The sequence below is a fragment of the Triticum aestivum genome, chromosome 5A (genome assembly GCF_018294505.1).
Source record: "Triticum aestivum cultivar Chinese Spring chromosome 5A, IWGSC CS RefSeq v2.1, whole genome shotgun sequence".
In the NCBI taxonomy this organism is placed as follows: Eukaryota; Viridiplantae; Streptophyta; class Magnoliopsida; order Poales; family Poaceae; genus Triticum; species Triticum aestivum.
The window spans coordinates 693097385-693114122 of NC_057806.1; the positions used below are offsets into that span (position 1 = coordinate 693097385).

At 44.2% G+C, this 16738-nt stretch overlaps 1 protein-coding gene, 1 long non-coding RNA gene and 1 pseudogene across 4 annotated transcripts; 2 read left to right on the forward strand and 1 right to left on the reverse strand.

Annotated features, from left to right (window-relative positions):
• Nucleotides 1-1378: 1378 nt before the first annotated feature.
• Nucleotides 1379-4841, reverse strand: LOC123108464 (uncharacterized). Of its 3 annotated transcripts, none has more exons than XR_006451911.1 (4): nucleotides 4395-4841; nucleotides 3847-3896; nucleotides 3203-3398; nucleotides 1379-1636 (listed from the first exon to the last, which is right to left on the reverse strand). It is a non-coding gene; the product is annotated as an uncharacterized lncRNA (long non-coding RNA). The 3 variants fall into 3 exon arrangements; XR_006451912.1 differs by lacking the exon at nucleotides 1379-1636 and adding an exon at nucleotides 1646-2684; XR_006451910.1 differs by lacking the exon at nucleotides 1379-1636 and having other exon boundaries at nucleotides 1644-3398.
• Nucleotides 4842-6798: 1957 nt separating this feature from the next.
• Nucleotides 6799-10366, forward strand: LOC123106066 (pentatricopeptide repeat-containing protein At1g03100, mitochondrial). Its single transcript, XM_044528267.1, has 2 exons — nucleotides 6799-7108; nucleotides 7225-10366. The coding sequence occupies exon 2, from the start codon at nucleotides 7236-7238 to the stop codon at nucleotides 9555-9557; it is 2322 nt and encodes a 773-aa protein (XP_044384202.1). The 5' UTR covers nucleotides 6799-7108; nucleotides 7225-7235; the 3' UTR covers nucleotides 9558-10366.
• Nucleotides 10012-16493, forward strand: LOC123106065 (putative disease resistance protein RGA4; annotated as a pseudogene).
• The last annotated feature ends 245 nt before the right edge of the window (nucleotides 16494-16738 follow it).

Consider the following 16738-nt stretch of genomic DNA (forward strand, 5'->3'; position numbering starts at 1 on the left):
CGCAGCCGACACAGTGCTAGTTGTGTCGCTGCTCTTCAGTGTTCGCCGGAGGGTCTCCTTGAGGGCGCCGAGAGCATGACCAAGGTCTCGCCGGACGGTCATGAGCTGCTCACGGTGGCCATCGACGGCACCAGACCACACGTGGTGGCCCATGGCCATGCTCATGGAGCTCTGCCCTGGCATGTATCGACCTCCCCTTGATGTAGACTAGACTAGATGGCGAGTCGTCGACGGCCTGATCTTTCACGGTACTAGCAGCAGAAACAAGAAATTTCGGTCGAGTAAAGATGCAAGACCGTAAGATCAGAAACTTATGTCGAGTAGGTTAGATCGACTCCACACGCAACAGCAACAAAATCCCTTCGGATCAGCAACAAAGATATTTGATGTCCCCCGACATGGGACATTTTCTGTAGTTTTATTGAACTCGCGACTAAAACAAGAATCTGACCTGATACATCGGCCATAGCCAGCCTTTTATATAGGCGTCACACGGCCAAACCGACCGACGAGAGAAACTAAAACGACACGGACTCTATATCAACTAATCTCTGTTATACGTATAGGAATCTCTCTCCTAACCATACTAAATAATGTTTTCCTAATAAAATAATACGGCTACGCTGATCACGTACATCTAACCCAACTTAACTAGGACTCTTAGTAAAGTGGAACCCCAGTTGGAATTTCTCCAGCCAGGTTACAATTACATGGTGGTGTTCTGAAGTTTGGCTTGATGTCTTCCTTCCATGATTCAGCTAAGTGAATTTGAATACCAACAGAGCCAATATAAAGTATACACGAAGTCTGTGTAGATGCATGCGTTGGAGCTTTCAATTCCTTTGCACTGATACTATTGTGTTTCTCCGTTATCTTGAACATATGGCACGACCCGATATCTCCATGGTGTTTCTTTCTTTTCTAGTAGCTATAACACCAATGACCACCCCTACTTGTTCCCTAACTTCTACAGCGAGCCGTGCATGTACGGCTGCTACGTCCTCACTAGGTAGCCTTTTGAGACCAACGACGCCCTCGTAATCAATGTGTGTGTCTAGATGGAAGGCCGCTACATTAGCATCAACATCAGATCCCATGACACCAGAGCGCGGGGTGCTTCACGAACCACGCGGCGCTGTGCTTCATTGTGGAGGGGCTCACTGCCGGGCAACCAGCCGGTGCTTTCTGCAGACTAGTAAGTATGCACGTGCAATGCACATCTCGATCAAAGCATCTGTGAAATTCGTGTGAGTACTGAATTCTGAGTTCATATTTAAATAATTAAACCTCCCCAGTGAAATGAAGCTTACTGTATACTACTCCCTCCGTAGACAAATATATGAGTGAGTTCTATTTTCAACAACACATGAAAAATAGTAATAAACCCGTGTAATAGCAGCATCTATGACAACCATATAGAGATTTGAATAATAAAAATGAATGATAAAAAGTGCCTGCATGAAGCATTACACTGCTATACGATATTGGACCAAAGTAAACATATTTGCAATCCTTAATCTTGGCACATAGCATTGGCCTTGTTTCATGGGAGTTGTGCGGGTCATCTTCTTGATTAGGAACATTTGGCTTCAGGCCTTCAACTCTTCCGCCTAAACCATTTTCTTTTGTAAATAATCTGCAAAAGAAAGACCGAATTAGGTTGATAAATCAAACCACATAAAACAGAACGCCAGAACAATCAAATGTGTAAGTGCTTACCAAAGAGTGAATAAATCAATTTTGATTTATATATCACTAAAATCAGATATAATCTAGATGGAACTCGGATATGATACAAAGGAGAACTGGTTTACATAGAAGGTTGAAGATTTTAAGAAAAGATCAATCTATTTTTTTAGCAGGTGTGTTTCCAAACCAAATGATTTATATTGCGATTAAACTTGCCATGAGCATCCTTGGTTCAGTTGCTACCACAAAATATATATTATGAACACATGATGTTCTCAATTATGAATCCCATCCTCGTGTTGATGCCACAAAAAAAAGAAATTAGTTGCTAAACATCCTTGGTTCAGTTCGTGCAGCAATGGGACATCCACAACCCTTTATCCTGGATGCTCTACACTACAGATGTTTGTAGTTCAGTTTTACATCCTTCTTTCCTAGGGTAGCAAATATATGTACATGATTCAGTGTTTTGGTGGATCAAGAGCTTTCCTATGTGAGATAGAGAAAACAAACAACAGAAAGAGGAGATTGAGAGGGAGAGAGACATGAAGGAGTAGACTGGTGCAGAGGAGACAGGAGGGCTTCGCTGGCAGCAAGGAGGAGACCAGTGCTCCGCGCAGACTCGACCTCGTTTGCCAGCAAGTGACAGAGGACGGAGTGCTTGATCTCCTACCGGTGCCCACACCCAAAACTTAATCATGGACATAATCAGGATGGAAAGTTGCAGTTTTAATAGCAGAGAAACTTACATTAAACCCCCAACCTTGAGAAAATTTGTGAATAAAAAATCTCTTCGGATGCTTAATTCAACATATTTTAGTCTTTGGACCGCTCAAGAATTTATGTTTTTGCCCTTTGCCTCTCGAGCTATCCCCATCTAGCTCCGCCACTGTAATTAGTTAATTAAAATGACTTAGTCAAAAAGGCATTCGGGTGTTGCATCCACCCAATGGGTTCTTTGTTATGTTGGCGGAAGAAATCCTTTCTTGTTGGCCCTTCAAAATAAAAATGTTTGGCAATGTTATCATTTTATATTTTAAGATAAGATGGTGCCCAACCTTGGCACAAACCACAAGAATACTTTTGTCCAACAAATTGTTATATACTCACATGGTCAGACAACACAACATAAGTACACCAATGACTCAGAAAACAATTGTTCTTTTAAAAATGTATGGTAAGGCAAGATGGAATTTGGAAAGATATACAGAGGTACAGTATATACACAAATGCTTCCATCGTAGATCTCCATGCCCAATCCTTCTATAATATACAACTAAAAATAATATATTAAAAAAACAAGATAAAAGTGCAAAAAAGAGGAAAAGTCCCTTCTCCGATGCCACAAACAGGTCAAGGACTACCATATAGTGAGAAAGAAAATTTGATAGCATGAATAGAGTGATATCAGCTGACCAAAAATGATAGTTTTCAGACGCCAATAGAAGATATGAACTCAAGGGGCCATGCACATGATAGAAAGTGGTACTGAAGCTTAGGTGAAGCAAATTACCCAAGAGAAAATATGTATTGACTGTCGAAAGAGTGTGACCAGGTCAGACCACCATATAAAAGAGCCTGACCAGCAGCAGACTTCAGAGGGAAGTTGATTTTACCCCTAAATAACTTGTACTTCCATTTGACATGCTCTAAATGCACTAATGAAATAATGTAGAACTCCTCTGCAACTCTGGGGATTTAGTAATTAACTGCAGATTGTACAAAGTGTCAAATATGCGATTTAAGTAAAATGTAGAACAATGGAAGTACAAGTTATACGCCTGAATAAAGCATAACCTACAAGAATCACAAGGGCTAAAAATTCAGAACGCAGAAAATCTACATATGCCAAGAAGGTCCCTGACCAATAACCATGTGTACTTCCATATTGCGCAAACAGGGGATAAAAATTATTTGATCTGCAGTTAATCACCTAAGCATTGGGTTTACACACTGGTGCTACTTTTCTTTTACGTCCCAAACGGAACCATCATGTCTTTAGTTTCGTAAACAGCAGTAGACATGCATAAGAATCCTAGTACTAATTAACAATTGATAAAAGATGTCGATCAAGCTTCAGAAACTTAGCGGCTGCATATTGAGTTCCATAATTGTTTTCCTTGAAACCACAATCCATAACACCTGCATATATCTCACCTGGAGTATTATGACATACCTGTCTTCATGCCTTTGAGAGTATATATCACCTGCAAAATAGGACATGTGCTACTTAGATTCTATTTTTGATCTGACAAGGCACTGAATCAAATAATTCCTTTGCCCATGAGTCTAGGTTTCTAACAATTTACTGAGAAGGGCAAAAAAAGTGCAGCTTTTGTAGGACATGCCAAAACAGAAAAGTATACATGTAACAGAAGTGGGAAGGACGAAACCAGGGTGATGGTATTTATATGGAGGTTATGGAGCTGAATTTCTCCCTCTGCGTCTGGTTATGGGATAACCAATCTTCAGACATTTGAAAGATGGGCCTTTGTTCTGCCGTTTGTTGGGAAGATTTGCTCTTATGTAAGAAGGCAGTTAGATTAAAAATTGTGAACACAACTTGCCGCAGAGCTTAATCCATGTTTTGCCACAGAACAAAATACATAGCCTAGCATAGGTGTTCTAGAGTACATAACCTACCAGAAAAAAAATCTGGAGGCAAAGAAGAAAGGATCATACATTAACGAAGAAAAGGGGCTAACCTCAGAATCCTGTTTTTTCAGTTGAAGTTTATCTCATGATTCATACTCATCATCCTGTGTCCCCTGCCTGGTTCACCACACTTATGATTACTGCAACTTCTTCCTTCTTCTCCCTGTCCGCTAATCTAGCAGGAAGTGGCGGTCGTGGTCTAGTAGGAAAACGTGGCCACGAACCCGCAAAATAGGATGGCGGCCAGCCCGGACCACAGCAGCCGCGTCGGTGATCTGGTCGGGAGGAAGGCTGGCAGTCATGATGGAAGGTCCAGCGGAGCTTTCGTCCATGGCCATGGCGTCCTGCACGGGAACGAAGAGAGGGAGAGAGATCAGCGAGGAGAGGGAGGGAGAACGGAGGAGAAGGGCGTTGGGTACGGCTGAACGGAGGCCGACGACGGCTTGCAGGAGCGCAGGCGGTGACCGAGGGTGGGGTGGATGGGGGGAAGCGCACGGGTGGAGGGGAAGGAGCAGCGACACGAGGTTTGCTGCTGATTCGTTCTTCCTTATCAGGTGAAATCGATCCGGTAATTAGGGAGTTGCGGGCGACGCCGCGGGGATCTATGGACGCGGAGCGCGTGGCGATGTCTGCCAGGCAGAACATTTGATCCCAGACGTTGATTGAGATGGCAGATTATTGATGTAATATGGTCAGTTGGATGTGTTTAATTTGATTTGATCGGAAGGTCTGGGTTATCCTGTGTACAGTTTGTTGTGTGGCTTTAGACAAAATTATGTTTGCCCTTTTAATAGTAGTATATTGGTCTCTCGAACGCCTGGCATACTAATACGAGCCGCATACTTGAATACTAGTAACATATTGGAGGATATAGATATAGAAGTAGTATAGATATAAATCAAGGGCGACTAATAGCTCATCACCGTGTCGTTTGCGCGGGACCATCGTGCTGGGGTCGAGGTGGCACAGCGCAATGACGATTTATTTTATTTTTACAAAAACAATATACAACAAGCAAAAATCACGCTAATTTTTTTTATATAAATGCATCCATTTGACATTTTGACTACACAACGCTCAGACGGGCGCGAGGATATGAGCGACGCTGTATGTAGGACGATGGCAGACAAATGTTAGAGTAACTTCAATGAGATGATCCATTTTGTTTGCCTGCATCTGTTTGGGTTGGCACGGACAAAAGTGAAGGCCCAACGTGTTGGCCTAAACCCAAATGCGGACGCCAGTCGACTCATTTTCGGTCCAAAACTGCGTCTGAAATGCATCGGCGCGGAGGCAAAGCGGACGCGCCGCGCGTCTCCTGAGTGTCCACCGCGGCCCCACTTGTAGGCCCCAACTACCGCTCGTCGTTTAATTTATGACGGCCACCGACAGCGGGCCCGCTAGTCAGCGAGTGGACGCGTCATTTTTTAACCACGCGTGCGGCGGGGCCGGCCTCATCCACTTCCATCCACATCTGCCCTCCCATCACCCCCTTGTGCTTCCTCGTCGGCGACGCCACCAAAACCCTAGCAAAGCAATGGGCCTCTTCGGCAGAAGCAGCGGGAAGGGCAAGGGCAATGGCACCCCCGGCACCTCATCCTCCCGTGCTCCTTCGTCGCCGCCGGCGTGTTTCCGCCTAGGTCGCCGGCGTTTGCACATCCCGGTGCACCAAGCGCAGTAGCACTGGGAGTACAGGAAGTCGCTGCCCTACCCCGACGTCACGTTGCCGCACCGCTGGCACCTGGATCCGTAGCGGATCCCGATGCCGGCGGTTCTGCGAATCCCAGCGGGCGCACGACGAGGGGGTGCGTAGGCGCTGGGCGCAGCTCACGCCAGAGCAGCGACGGATGCCCGAGTACGCCGCCGACTCTCCCAACTGGGAGGCTTGGTTTGCCCTCGAACACGAGGAGCAACGATGGGTCGGCGTCGATGCCATCTCGCCACCGTTTCAACTGTCGCCCCCGCGGGTAGAGCCGGAGGAAATGGAGGCGGAGTACCAAGCCGCCCTCGAGGAGGCCCTGCAGCACGCGTAGGAGGCTAGCCGGCTCGAGGAGGACGCGCACTGGGATAGTCTGGAGTAAGCCCTTGCCTTGTCGGCAGCGGGGGACTCCGTCCACACACCGCTCTTCGTCCCGCCTCTGCCACCGCCGTCGCCCGTCGAGCCCAAGCCGGAGCCGGAGCCGACGCGGAAGCGCTCTCTGCCTCTACCCATTTGGCCGGAGGAGGCCTACACGTGGACCGGTCAATACCGTGAGTGAGTGAGCGTGCCTCCTGTCTACGACACTAGAGGAGGAGACAGCCCATCTTGAGCGCTGGAGTTGGAGTTGCTCTTAGGGGAAGGGAGGAATTGGGCGGACGTGGTACTGTCAACCGTGCCAGGTCAACGTACAGAACCTGGGCATTTTTTTTACGACCTGGGCTGGTTACGTGGACTTGTTTCGCCCCAAGGCCCAACAAATCCAACAAGGCCTGCCGCTACCGCCGCCGCCGGCGCTCTCCTACCCGGAGCTCGCCCCCCTTCCCCGCCGCCGCCACTCCCACCCGCTGCGGTGCTCCCCCTCCCGCCACACGCCGCCGCGCCTCCATTGCCGCCGTCGCCCGTCGCCCGCCCCCATCTCTGTCGCGACTGCTCTCTCGGCTCGGCAGGCGCCGAGGATGGAGAGCGGAGGAAGCAGAGGCCAGGGATGCCGCCGGGGAGGGGATTATTAGGCGGCGCTCAGCTGCGGCCTGTGTCGGCTTCCACTCTTCGTGTAGCCAAACCGAGGTACATCCCCAATCTTGGGAGCTGATTTCCCCCAATACAATCTTCAGTGTTACCGCCGCCGTTTGCTGAATCTGTAGTACAAGACCGCGTTGATTTGATTTATCCATCCATGGCAGGCAACACGCAGATGCTCCGCCTTGCAAGAATCTGTACTGCAAGGCCGCGTTCAGGCCGTGCCGTATTTGCGCTCGTCGCCTGTCCGCCACCCTGTATTGCCTCTCACAGCTTGGACCACAAGTATCATGATGCTATCAAGTGCACCGGTGACAAAGATACCGGATTCTCGAACCGGAAATCGCATGTCGTTACTCATGGCGCTTGCTTCTCCACCGCTACCGAAACGGTTCTCGTCCAAGCCCGGGACTCGTCTCTGCTAGCATCGGAGATAGAAACTGGGACCGACCAGCAGAGGTTCGATGATGCGTGGAGGGCCTACGAGAAGCACCTTCACATGGACGGGCTCCCGAGAAAGTCTGTTCTGAGCAAGCTCATCACTGGCTTCGCGGCGACCTGTGACACTCACAGGCTTAACCAGTCATACAATGTGGTTGATCGCGCATTTCAAGAGAGGCATGAACTGCTGGAGAAGGAGGCCCTGATTTACCTGTCCCTTATTCTTGCACGGTGCGCTCCTCCTTATCTTGCTGTAAATGTTGTGAGGAAGCTGGTGAAGATTGAAGCATACCCACCCGTTGCAGCATGGTCTGCAATTATAGCACACATGTGTCAGACTGCAACCGGCTCATTTCTTGCTGCCGACATGGTAATGGAGATCGGATACCTTTTCCAGAACAATAGAGTTGATCCGCGGAAGAAGAGCAACCGTCCACTGCTAGCAATGAAGCCCAATTCATTTACCTTCCGCATTGTTCTGACTGCATCCCTCCTGTTTGGTACTACTAAAAAGGCGGAGCAGCTTCTCGAATTAATGCCCAGGATAGGGGTGAAACCTGAAGCCAGCTTGTTGGTTGTCATGGCTCGCATATATGAAAAGAATGGACACAAAGATGAGATTCAGAAGTTGAAGAGGCATGTAGATGAGGCCTGTGGTCTCAGTGAATCAGAGTTCAGGCAGTACTATGATTGCCTGCTCTCCTGCCATTTGAAATTCGGGGATTTGGATTCTGCTGTGGATATGGTACTGGATATGCTTAAAAAGGGTAACAACGCAAAGCGGTCACTAGAAGCAGCTAAAGCAGTTCTTGAAGCAGTCGAATCTAACAAATTGTATCTTCCTTATGAGAAAACGGGCCCCGAAAATTCAGGTTCCCCAGATAAACCTCTGTCTACTGATCGCCAAATGCAAAATTACTCTTCATTCTTCAAAGATAAGAGCTTTGCAAGGCTTGAATTAGAGGCGAGAGAATTACACAAGCTATTATCAGATAAGCTGCAGGAACAGGTTGGACTGGTAAAATCTGAACATGGTGTCCTCCATCCAACTGAAACAATGTATGCCAAACTAGTCAAAGCTTTCTTGGAAGCAGATAAGATCAGTGCATTGGCATCGTTTCTTGTGAAGGCAAGCAAAGAGGATTCAGCTGTGTCTGTTGAGAGCTCCTTTGTTGTACAAGTGATAAATGCATGCATTTCTCTTGGGTTATTAGAGCAAGCACATGACCTTCTTGACGAGATGAGATTTTCTGGAGTTAGAGTTGGTTCTTCCATTTATTCGTCACTCCTAAAAGCTTACTGCAAAGAGGAGAATCATGAAGATGATATAACTGCACTTTTGAAGGATGCTCAACAGGCAGGAATCCAGCTTGATTCAAGCTGCTACGAAGATTTGATACAATCCAGGGCACATCACAATAACACCACAGGCGCTCTCCATCTTTTTAAAGAGATGAAGAGCTCAAACATTCAAAAATCTGTTAACAGGGAGTTTGAGATGCTAGTACAAAGCTGTGATAGCAATGAAGCTGCTTTGACGGCTAAGCTAGTGGAAGAAGTCAAAAGTGGCCATACAGTTAATCATGCCCTTCATGACTGGAACAATGTTATACATTTTTTCTGTAAGAAGAGATTAATGCACGATGCTCACAAAGCACTGAGCAAGATGCGTGTTTTAGGCCACACGCCAAATGCACAAACTTTCCATTGTTTAGTAACTGCTTATGCTGCTGTTGGTGGCAAGTATGTGGAGGTGACAGATTTGTGGGGCGAAATGAAAGTTCTGGCCAACTCCAACTCGATGAAATTTGATCAGGAACTGTTGGACTCTCTGTTGTATTGCTTTGTGAGAGGTGGTTTCTTCCTTCGAGCAATGGAAGTTATAGAATTGATGGAAAAGTGCGAGATGTTTATAGATAAATACAAGTACAAGTCCCTGTGGCTTAAATATCATAGAACATTGTACAAAGGTAAGGCTCCTAAGGTGCAAACAGAAGCTCAACTGATAAGGAGAGAAGCAGCACTACATTTCAAGAGATGGATTGGGTTGACATGAAAGTGAGATTTTGGAAGCAGTGAAGCACGTGTAGCATAGTGTTTTTGGGACTAGCATGGTTGGAAACCAATGTATGGATGCCTCTATCTTTGATCCTTCCCCAGTTCCCTCCCCATCTCATTATCAGGCTAGACTTTCCCATGAAGATAGACCTGCTCTGAGGATGATGATTCTGGTTTGTAGCTGTGCCAGCTGCCGTGCTACAGGAATAAATCGCTTGCCAGATCATGCTTCCTCCAGATCAGAAACCCCGGTGGCCAATGTCGTCCAGTTTTGGTATGTTGTTTTTGAGTTGAAGTTCTGCAATAGCCATTTGTTCTAGTGGACCTAGCCATACGTGTATGTACAATCTGAGACAAGATGTACATGAACATAGAACAGCAGCGGAAAATCTGTATGCAATGCTGTCCAGTGTTCAAGTTGAAACAGGTCGTTGGATGGAAGGATGATGTGAGCGTGCAATGATATAACAAGAAAATATACATGGTTTACTTGGTATTACTTGAATAATATTGATAAGCCTTGACCTATTTGGAACTGCATTGATGCTTCTATGGAAAAAAGATGTCAGCAACGGATTTGTCTTGTTTTGTAAGTTAACATGGTCTGTGCACTAGTGTTAAGGTTTCAGTTAAGATATTTTTTCCTCCGTGGGAAAAGGATATTTTGTTACCAGTGATATAACCAAATTTGCTACAATTTGTGCTTATGTAATAGGCAAATTTATCTTTTCTGGCTATGGATCTAGATAATACTACTTGTCTTTTTTGTTCGTAATTATTCTATGATACTAACAGTTGTTGATAATACTACTTGTCTTTTTTGTATGCAAATTTTGGGACCAAATATATCTAGTCATCTTTTTCAAATAGTGCTGTTCATATGATGCGACTGAACCAAATATCTCAGACTGTATATGTAGGTATACCTCCGTCCAGAAATAACTGTCGCTTAAACGGATGTATCTAGACGTATTTCAGTGCTAGATACATCCGTTGAGCGACAGTTATTTCTGGGCGGAGGGAGTATAATTTGGTTTGATTGAGATCGTGTTTTGAACCATGCATTGTATCTAAGAATATTGACAAACTATGTTCTTCTGTCAGCTTATGTACTTGTTTGCGTCTCATTGATGATGATTGTAACCCTACTTTGATTTAACAGATCTCACCCTTTCTTCGTAAGGAAAAAACCTAGCTCACTTATTGTAGCAAATATTTCGTACCCGTCAGTAAGTCACTAATCATCATGTGTCTCGCCTGCCTTTAGTTCTGACTAATGTGTAGGGCATGTACAAATCATATGAGTCAGTCTTTTGATTAACTGTATACAAGCAATCACGACATCTGAACAAAACCAGCTTTCTTAATCATGCCTGATCATTGCTGGTTTATTAGTTGATGGCCTGTTTTTGTCCTCATTTGCATATTAAATTGCATCAATTAATGTATTCCCAGGATTTTTTTAATTCTGCAACTTGCCTATTATTTCTCAGAGACAAATCTCAAGCTGACACATGCACCAGGTTTCACATTTGCTGATTGAATCTTGACGAGGTAAACAGATCAGAGTCTTACCTGCTTGCTGGTTCTGTGCATCATCATCCATCACGGCCAGTAAGCAAGCTGCAGGCTTGCTTATTAATGAATGGTTGCATCAGAGCCAATGCCATCCTATAGTAAAAATAATACTACAGAACAGACTTTTTGGACTGTGCTATCTAGTGGACATAGTTTATGCAAGCTCCCCTCACTGTTAGTGTGATATAAGAAAATGGTTCTTCTTATCTTTCGCGGGGAAGAAGCCGATGCTTCAGTAGGAAAATACTCTTCAGTTTTCAACCATTTCACTGCGTCCATTCAGTTCTCAACATTCTGCTCATTTCTGCATCCATTCTCTTGATATCTAGTAAGCATATCCTTTAATCAATAGAGTAGACATTTCATCCTTCTTCTTATCTTAACCTTTCTGAAGTCATACCTTACTTGCACCTGCTGATCGCGCAGACTCGTTTCATGATTGGTGAGCCTGTTCTTATTGTTTGTTGGACTGCTTAGCAAAGATATCCTGTTGGGAGGGAACAATTCATTCGAACACATCCTGTTCTGCTGCAGCAGTCTAATCAATTTAACTTATTCAGGTATTTTCTCTAGTTCAGATAGCTCTATTTAGTGTTACTTTTTGTTGTATTCATTGAAGCAGTTTTCTTTCAAGGGAAGCATACTTCACCTTCTCTTTTTCCCCTTCTATATGTGTTGCAGTGCGGCTTCCTTTGGTTATTTGCTGACAATCCTCTGCTATCTCTTCTATATGTCAGTCTAGTCAACCAATTACCTTCCATCTTCCTTGGGTTCGGCCATCGAGATCTTAAGTAGTCATGGGTTGATCGAGATCTTAAAGTGGTGATTGGTTGACCACTGGAGCAATCTGCTTCCGTGTTTATCGGCTGGTGTTACCAACTATTTATTTCTTGCTTTAAGGTTGGTTTCAAAGGTAATATTTGTACTGTATTCCAGATCTTCCATCTTTCTTTCCATGGTATTACTACAATGAAATGAAATGTGTTATCGTGACTCCTATGCTACCGTGAGAAAAAATCATTGTTGAGGAAATCGCTAACTGGTAGCTGCTCGGTTGGCTGGCGAGTAGGGGATTAATAGGCTAATTGGCAAGTTAATTAGCCATTTAATCAATTAATTGGATGATTTATCAGTTTATTGCCTACTCGGTGACCCTACGAGTAAGGATTAATCGGCAAGTTAACTGGTTAATGAACAGGTAAAAAAATTAATTAGAGTTATTTGTCTTTAAGATGGATAACCAGATAAAGATTGAACTGCTAGAAATCTCATGATGGTTGAACTAATTGAATATTACTTGAGGTTTAGTAAAACATACGGAAGGAATCATAGTAACTTATGGACTAAAAGAAATGATATAGAACAGAAGGACACAATGCTAAGTCAAGGGTTGATACTTCAATAGTAAAAGCTAAAATAGCAAAAGCGGGTACACGCTACTGTTGAATTTATCAAACATGGATGCAGATTTTTTTTTCCTTGCACCTTTCCTGTGGAGTTGAGTATATTGATTTATGATCAAATTACTCTGTCTATTTGCATTATGCATGCATTAATAACGTTCCTACTTACGCTACTATACTATACAGTACAAAAGCCTAAGTGATTGGCTGGTCCCATTGTTCAGAACTTGTACTGACATGCATGCTGTGCAAAGCGCACTAGAGCCATTATTGAAGTTCCGTAGCTCCAGCCTCCTGTAGACTATTTTATTCAGGATTTAAACAGCAAACCAATGTCATTGTCTCTGACTTTCAGTTACAAGGATATGAATTTAGTTAACTTTCTTTTTGAGGAATGAATTTAGTGAACATTGTCTACCTTTTGAACCGTATTAACACATGTTGTGTATTTGTTGCCAGCCTGCAAATTTGCCAACACTTCCAGAGAAATTCATTTGTAAATTGGTGGATTAAACTCATCAAGTTTGTCTGATGGCAGCCATACTGGGATCTCTTGTTGGATCATGTGCCAAAAGATTGCAAGAAATAATTACAGAAGAGGCGGTTCTTATTCTAGGGGTAAATAAAGGTCTTAGAGACCTGCAGCGAACAATGACTCAAATACAATGCTTTCTCAATGATGCTGAAGAAAGGAGGACAGAAGAGTCAGCAGTCAACAATTGGCTTGGTGAGCTGAAAGATGCTATGTATTATGCTGATGACATTATCGACTTGGTGAGATTTGAAGGAGGCAAGTTACTAGCTGAACATAATTCTTCATCAACGAAGGTAACCAAATGTGGTGGAATTTCATTTTTCACATGCATTCCCAATTGTAAGAAACGTCATGATGTTGCCATAAAAATCAGAGATTTCAATGGAGAACCTGAGAAGATTTCAGAGTTGGGGGCAAGATTTTTAAAGCTCCAGAGTATGCACTATGCAGCATAAAGCGGAAGCTCCACTGGTGAAGCAGATGAGAACTTGCCACCTTGTGGAGCCTAATCTTGTGGGAAAGGAAACTTTACATGCTTGCACAAGGTTGGTTGAACTGATGCTTCCACAAAAGAAAAAGAAGGCGTACAAGGTTGGGAAGACAACTCTGGCTCAGAAAATATATAATGACCAAAAAATAAAAGGAGCATTTAGCAACCGAGCATGGATCTGTGTTTCTCAGGAGTACTCTGAAGTTGCTCTATTGAAAGAAGTTGTTCGAAATTTTGGTGTACATCAAGAGCAAGGTGAAAGTGTGGGAGAGCTCAGCAGCAAGCTTGCAGAGGCCATTCGAGGAAAAAGTTTCTTTCTTGTGCTAGATGATGTTTGGCAGCCTCAGGTGTGGACCAATCTGCTGAGAGTTCCATTCCATGCTGCTGCAACCGGAGTAATTCTAGTAACCACTCGACATGATACAGTTGCACATGTAATTGGGGTGGAGGATGTGCATCGAGTTGAGTTGATGGCATTAGATGTAGGATGGGAACTGCTCTGGAAGAGTATGAACATTAATCAAGAAAATGATGTGCAAAACCTTCGGCATATAGGCTTGGAAATTGTGTGTAAATGTGGCGGACTTCCCCTTGCAATCAAAGTTACTGCTAGTGATCTAGCAACTAAAGAGAGAACTCAGAATGAGTGGAGAAAGATTATGGAGAGAAGTGCATGGTCTATGTGCAATCTTCCAATCGAGCTCAGAGGTGCTCTGTATTTGAGTTACGATGATCTGCCACGGCATTTGAAGCAATGCTTCCCCTATTTGACCTTATATCCAGAAGATCAGTACATGTACCGTGATGATCTTATCAGGCTTTGGATTGCTGAAGGCTTTGTTGAGGAGCATAAAGAACAACTTCTGGAAGATACAGCTGAAGAATATTACTATGAGTTGATGTATAGGAATCTACTGCAACTAGACCCTTTGCGTTTTGACCGTAGCATGTGCAAAATGCATGATCTCTTGAGGCAACTTGCTCAACACTTTTCAAGAGACGAAAATTATTGTGGTGACCCACAATCATTACAGGTTACAACTCTGTCCAAGCTACGGCGTGTTTCAGTTGTCACTGACAAAGATTCTTTAATGCTCCCCAATGTGGACAAAGAGAAGATTAGAGCAAGGACACTGTTAATTCATTCTACTAAGAAATTGAGTGTTGAAAATACAATTTTCAAGAGGCCACCATGCATCAGAGTTTTAGATCTGACTGGTTCATCTATAAAAAGCATTCCAGATTGTGTTGGTGGTTTGATCCATCTACGACTTCTTGATCTAGATGAGACAGCCATATCTTGTCTTCCAGAGTCAATCGGTTCTTTGACAAACCTTCAGATACTGAACTTGCAAAGGTGCAAAGCTCTGCACAGCCTTCCTTCTTCGATCACACAATTGTGCAATTTAAGGCGCCTTGGTCTAGGTGGTACACCGATAAATCAGGTGCCAAAAGGGATAGGTAAACTAGAATTCCTCAATGATCTGGAAGGATTTCCTATTGGTGGTACAAGTGATGATGCTAATACACAAGATGGATGGAAGTTGGAAGAGTTAGGGCATCTTTGGCAGCTAAGGCAGCTTCACATGATCAAATTGGAAAGAGCAGCTCCTAGTACGGCAAATTCTTCATTGTTAGGAGGCAAAAAGTATCTCAAATTTTTGAATCTTTGGTGCAGTCAACGTAAAGAAGAACCAAATTCAGATGATATCAGCAATATTGAGAAGATTTTTGAGCAGCTAGTCCCTCCACTCAACTTGGAAAAGCTTATTATTGTTAAATTCTTTGGTCGAAGGTATCCCACCTGGCTTGGTACCATTATCCATTTGTCTTCAACAACATATTTGAACCTTATCGACTGCAAATACTGTGCGCATCTTCCAGCAATTTGGCAGCTAGCCAGCCTGAGATATCTGAAAATTGTTGGAGCAAGCGCAATTACCAAGATCTGACCCGAATTTGTTGGATGCGGGGAGGCTAATCCCATAGAATCCATGGAGGCAGTTGCCTTCCCCAAGCTTGAATACCTCGTCATCAAAGATATGCCCAACTGGAGCGAGTGGTCCTTTGTTGAAGAAGAAGAAGAAGAAGAAGAAGAAGCAATGGCAGCAGCTACAGAAGGGGGAGTGACTGCGACGTCTCCCCCGATGCAGCTGTTGCCATGCCTGAAGAGGTTGGAGCTTCTTGGCTGCCCCAAGCTGAGAGCTCTCCCACGACAGCTTGGACCGGAGGTCACCAACCTGAAAGAGCTTTTTATTATTGGCGCAAGCTTCTTGAAGGCAGTGGAGGACCTCCCTTTCGTGGAGAGTGTCTTGATCTCGGGATGTCAAGTCCTGGAGAGGGTCTCGAACCTTCCTCGGTTGAGGGAGCTATGTATAAATGATTTCCCAGAATTGTGGCATGTTGACGGGCTGGCAAGCTTGCAGCAGCTGTGGTTGACAGAGAATACGCTGGAGATCTCTTCTTTACTATGGGTGCCAGGGCTGCAACAATAGTGCCGTCAGCTTCACGGCCATGGGGAAGACCCGTTGGATGTCTACCAATGGCTTCAGTAGATTAGATGCCCAATTTGTGGTGGCACCTCAAGGCACAGACAGTTTGGATTATTAGATGCTCTGCTTCGACTCGGTAATGTGCGTGCTCTGTTTTATCGTGCCATTTGTGTTCTCAAGTGATGGTAGATGTCTTGAGCTTCCAAGAATACGGTGTGTGTTCAAGTGTAAGCTGGTGGTAGCCAGTTTCTGTGTGCAAGCGACATTCAGTTTTTCTCTTGTCTGTTTTGTCCCGAATTTTGAAGCTGGAGATGTATGGGTTTATCTCTAGAGTTGAATTTTCAAATGGCGGTGTTGGTATGATGTAACTGAACCAAATATCTCAGATTGTATCTGAATGCATGGGTCACCTTCGTATATAATTTTGTTTGATTGAGACCGTGCATAATATTGGTGCATCTGGGAAAATTGACAAGCTATGCCTACAACATTGCTTGCTACTGTAATTTATTCTTGAATCATGTGGAAAGCCGGCTCACTGTTCATAACTCATGTAATATTCAGTGTCGGAGAACCAGTTTTACAAATAACTGTTCCTTGTTGTAAATAAACCAAAGATCTCAGGACACAATTTCCTGAGCAAGAAGATGAGAACCTTTTCATATGGGAATGTCACAAACC

Bases quoted from the DNA above. Each gene is read 5' to 3' on its own strand.
- LOC123106066 (XM_044528267.1), top strand. From the start codon at position 7,236: ATGCTCCGCCTTGCAAGAATCTGTACTGCAAGGCCGCGTTCAGGCCGT.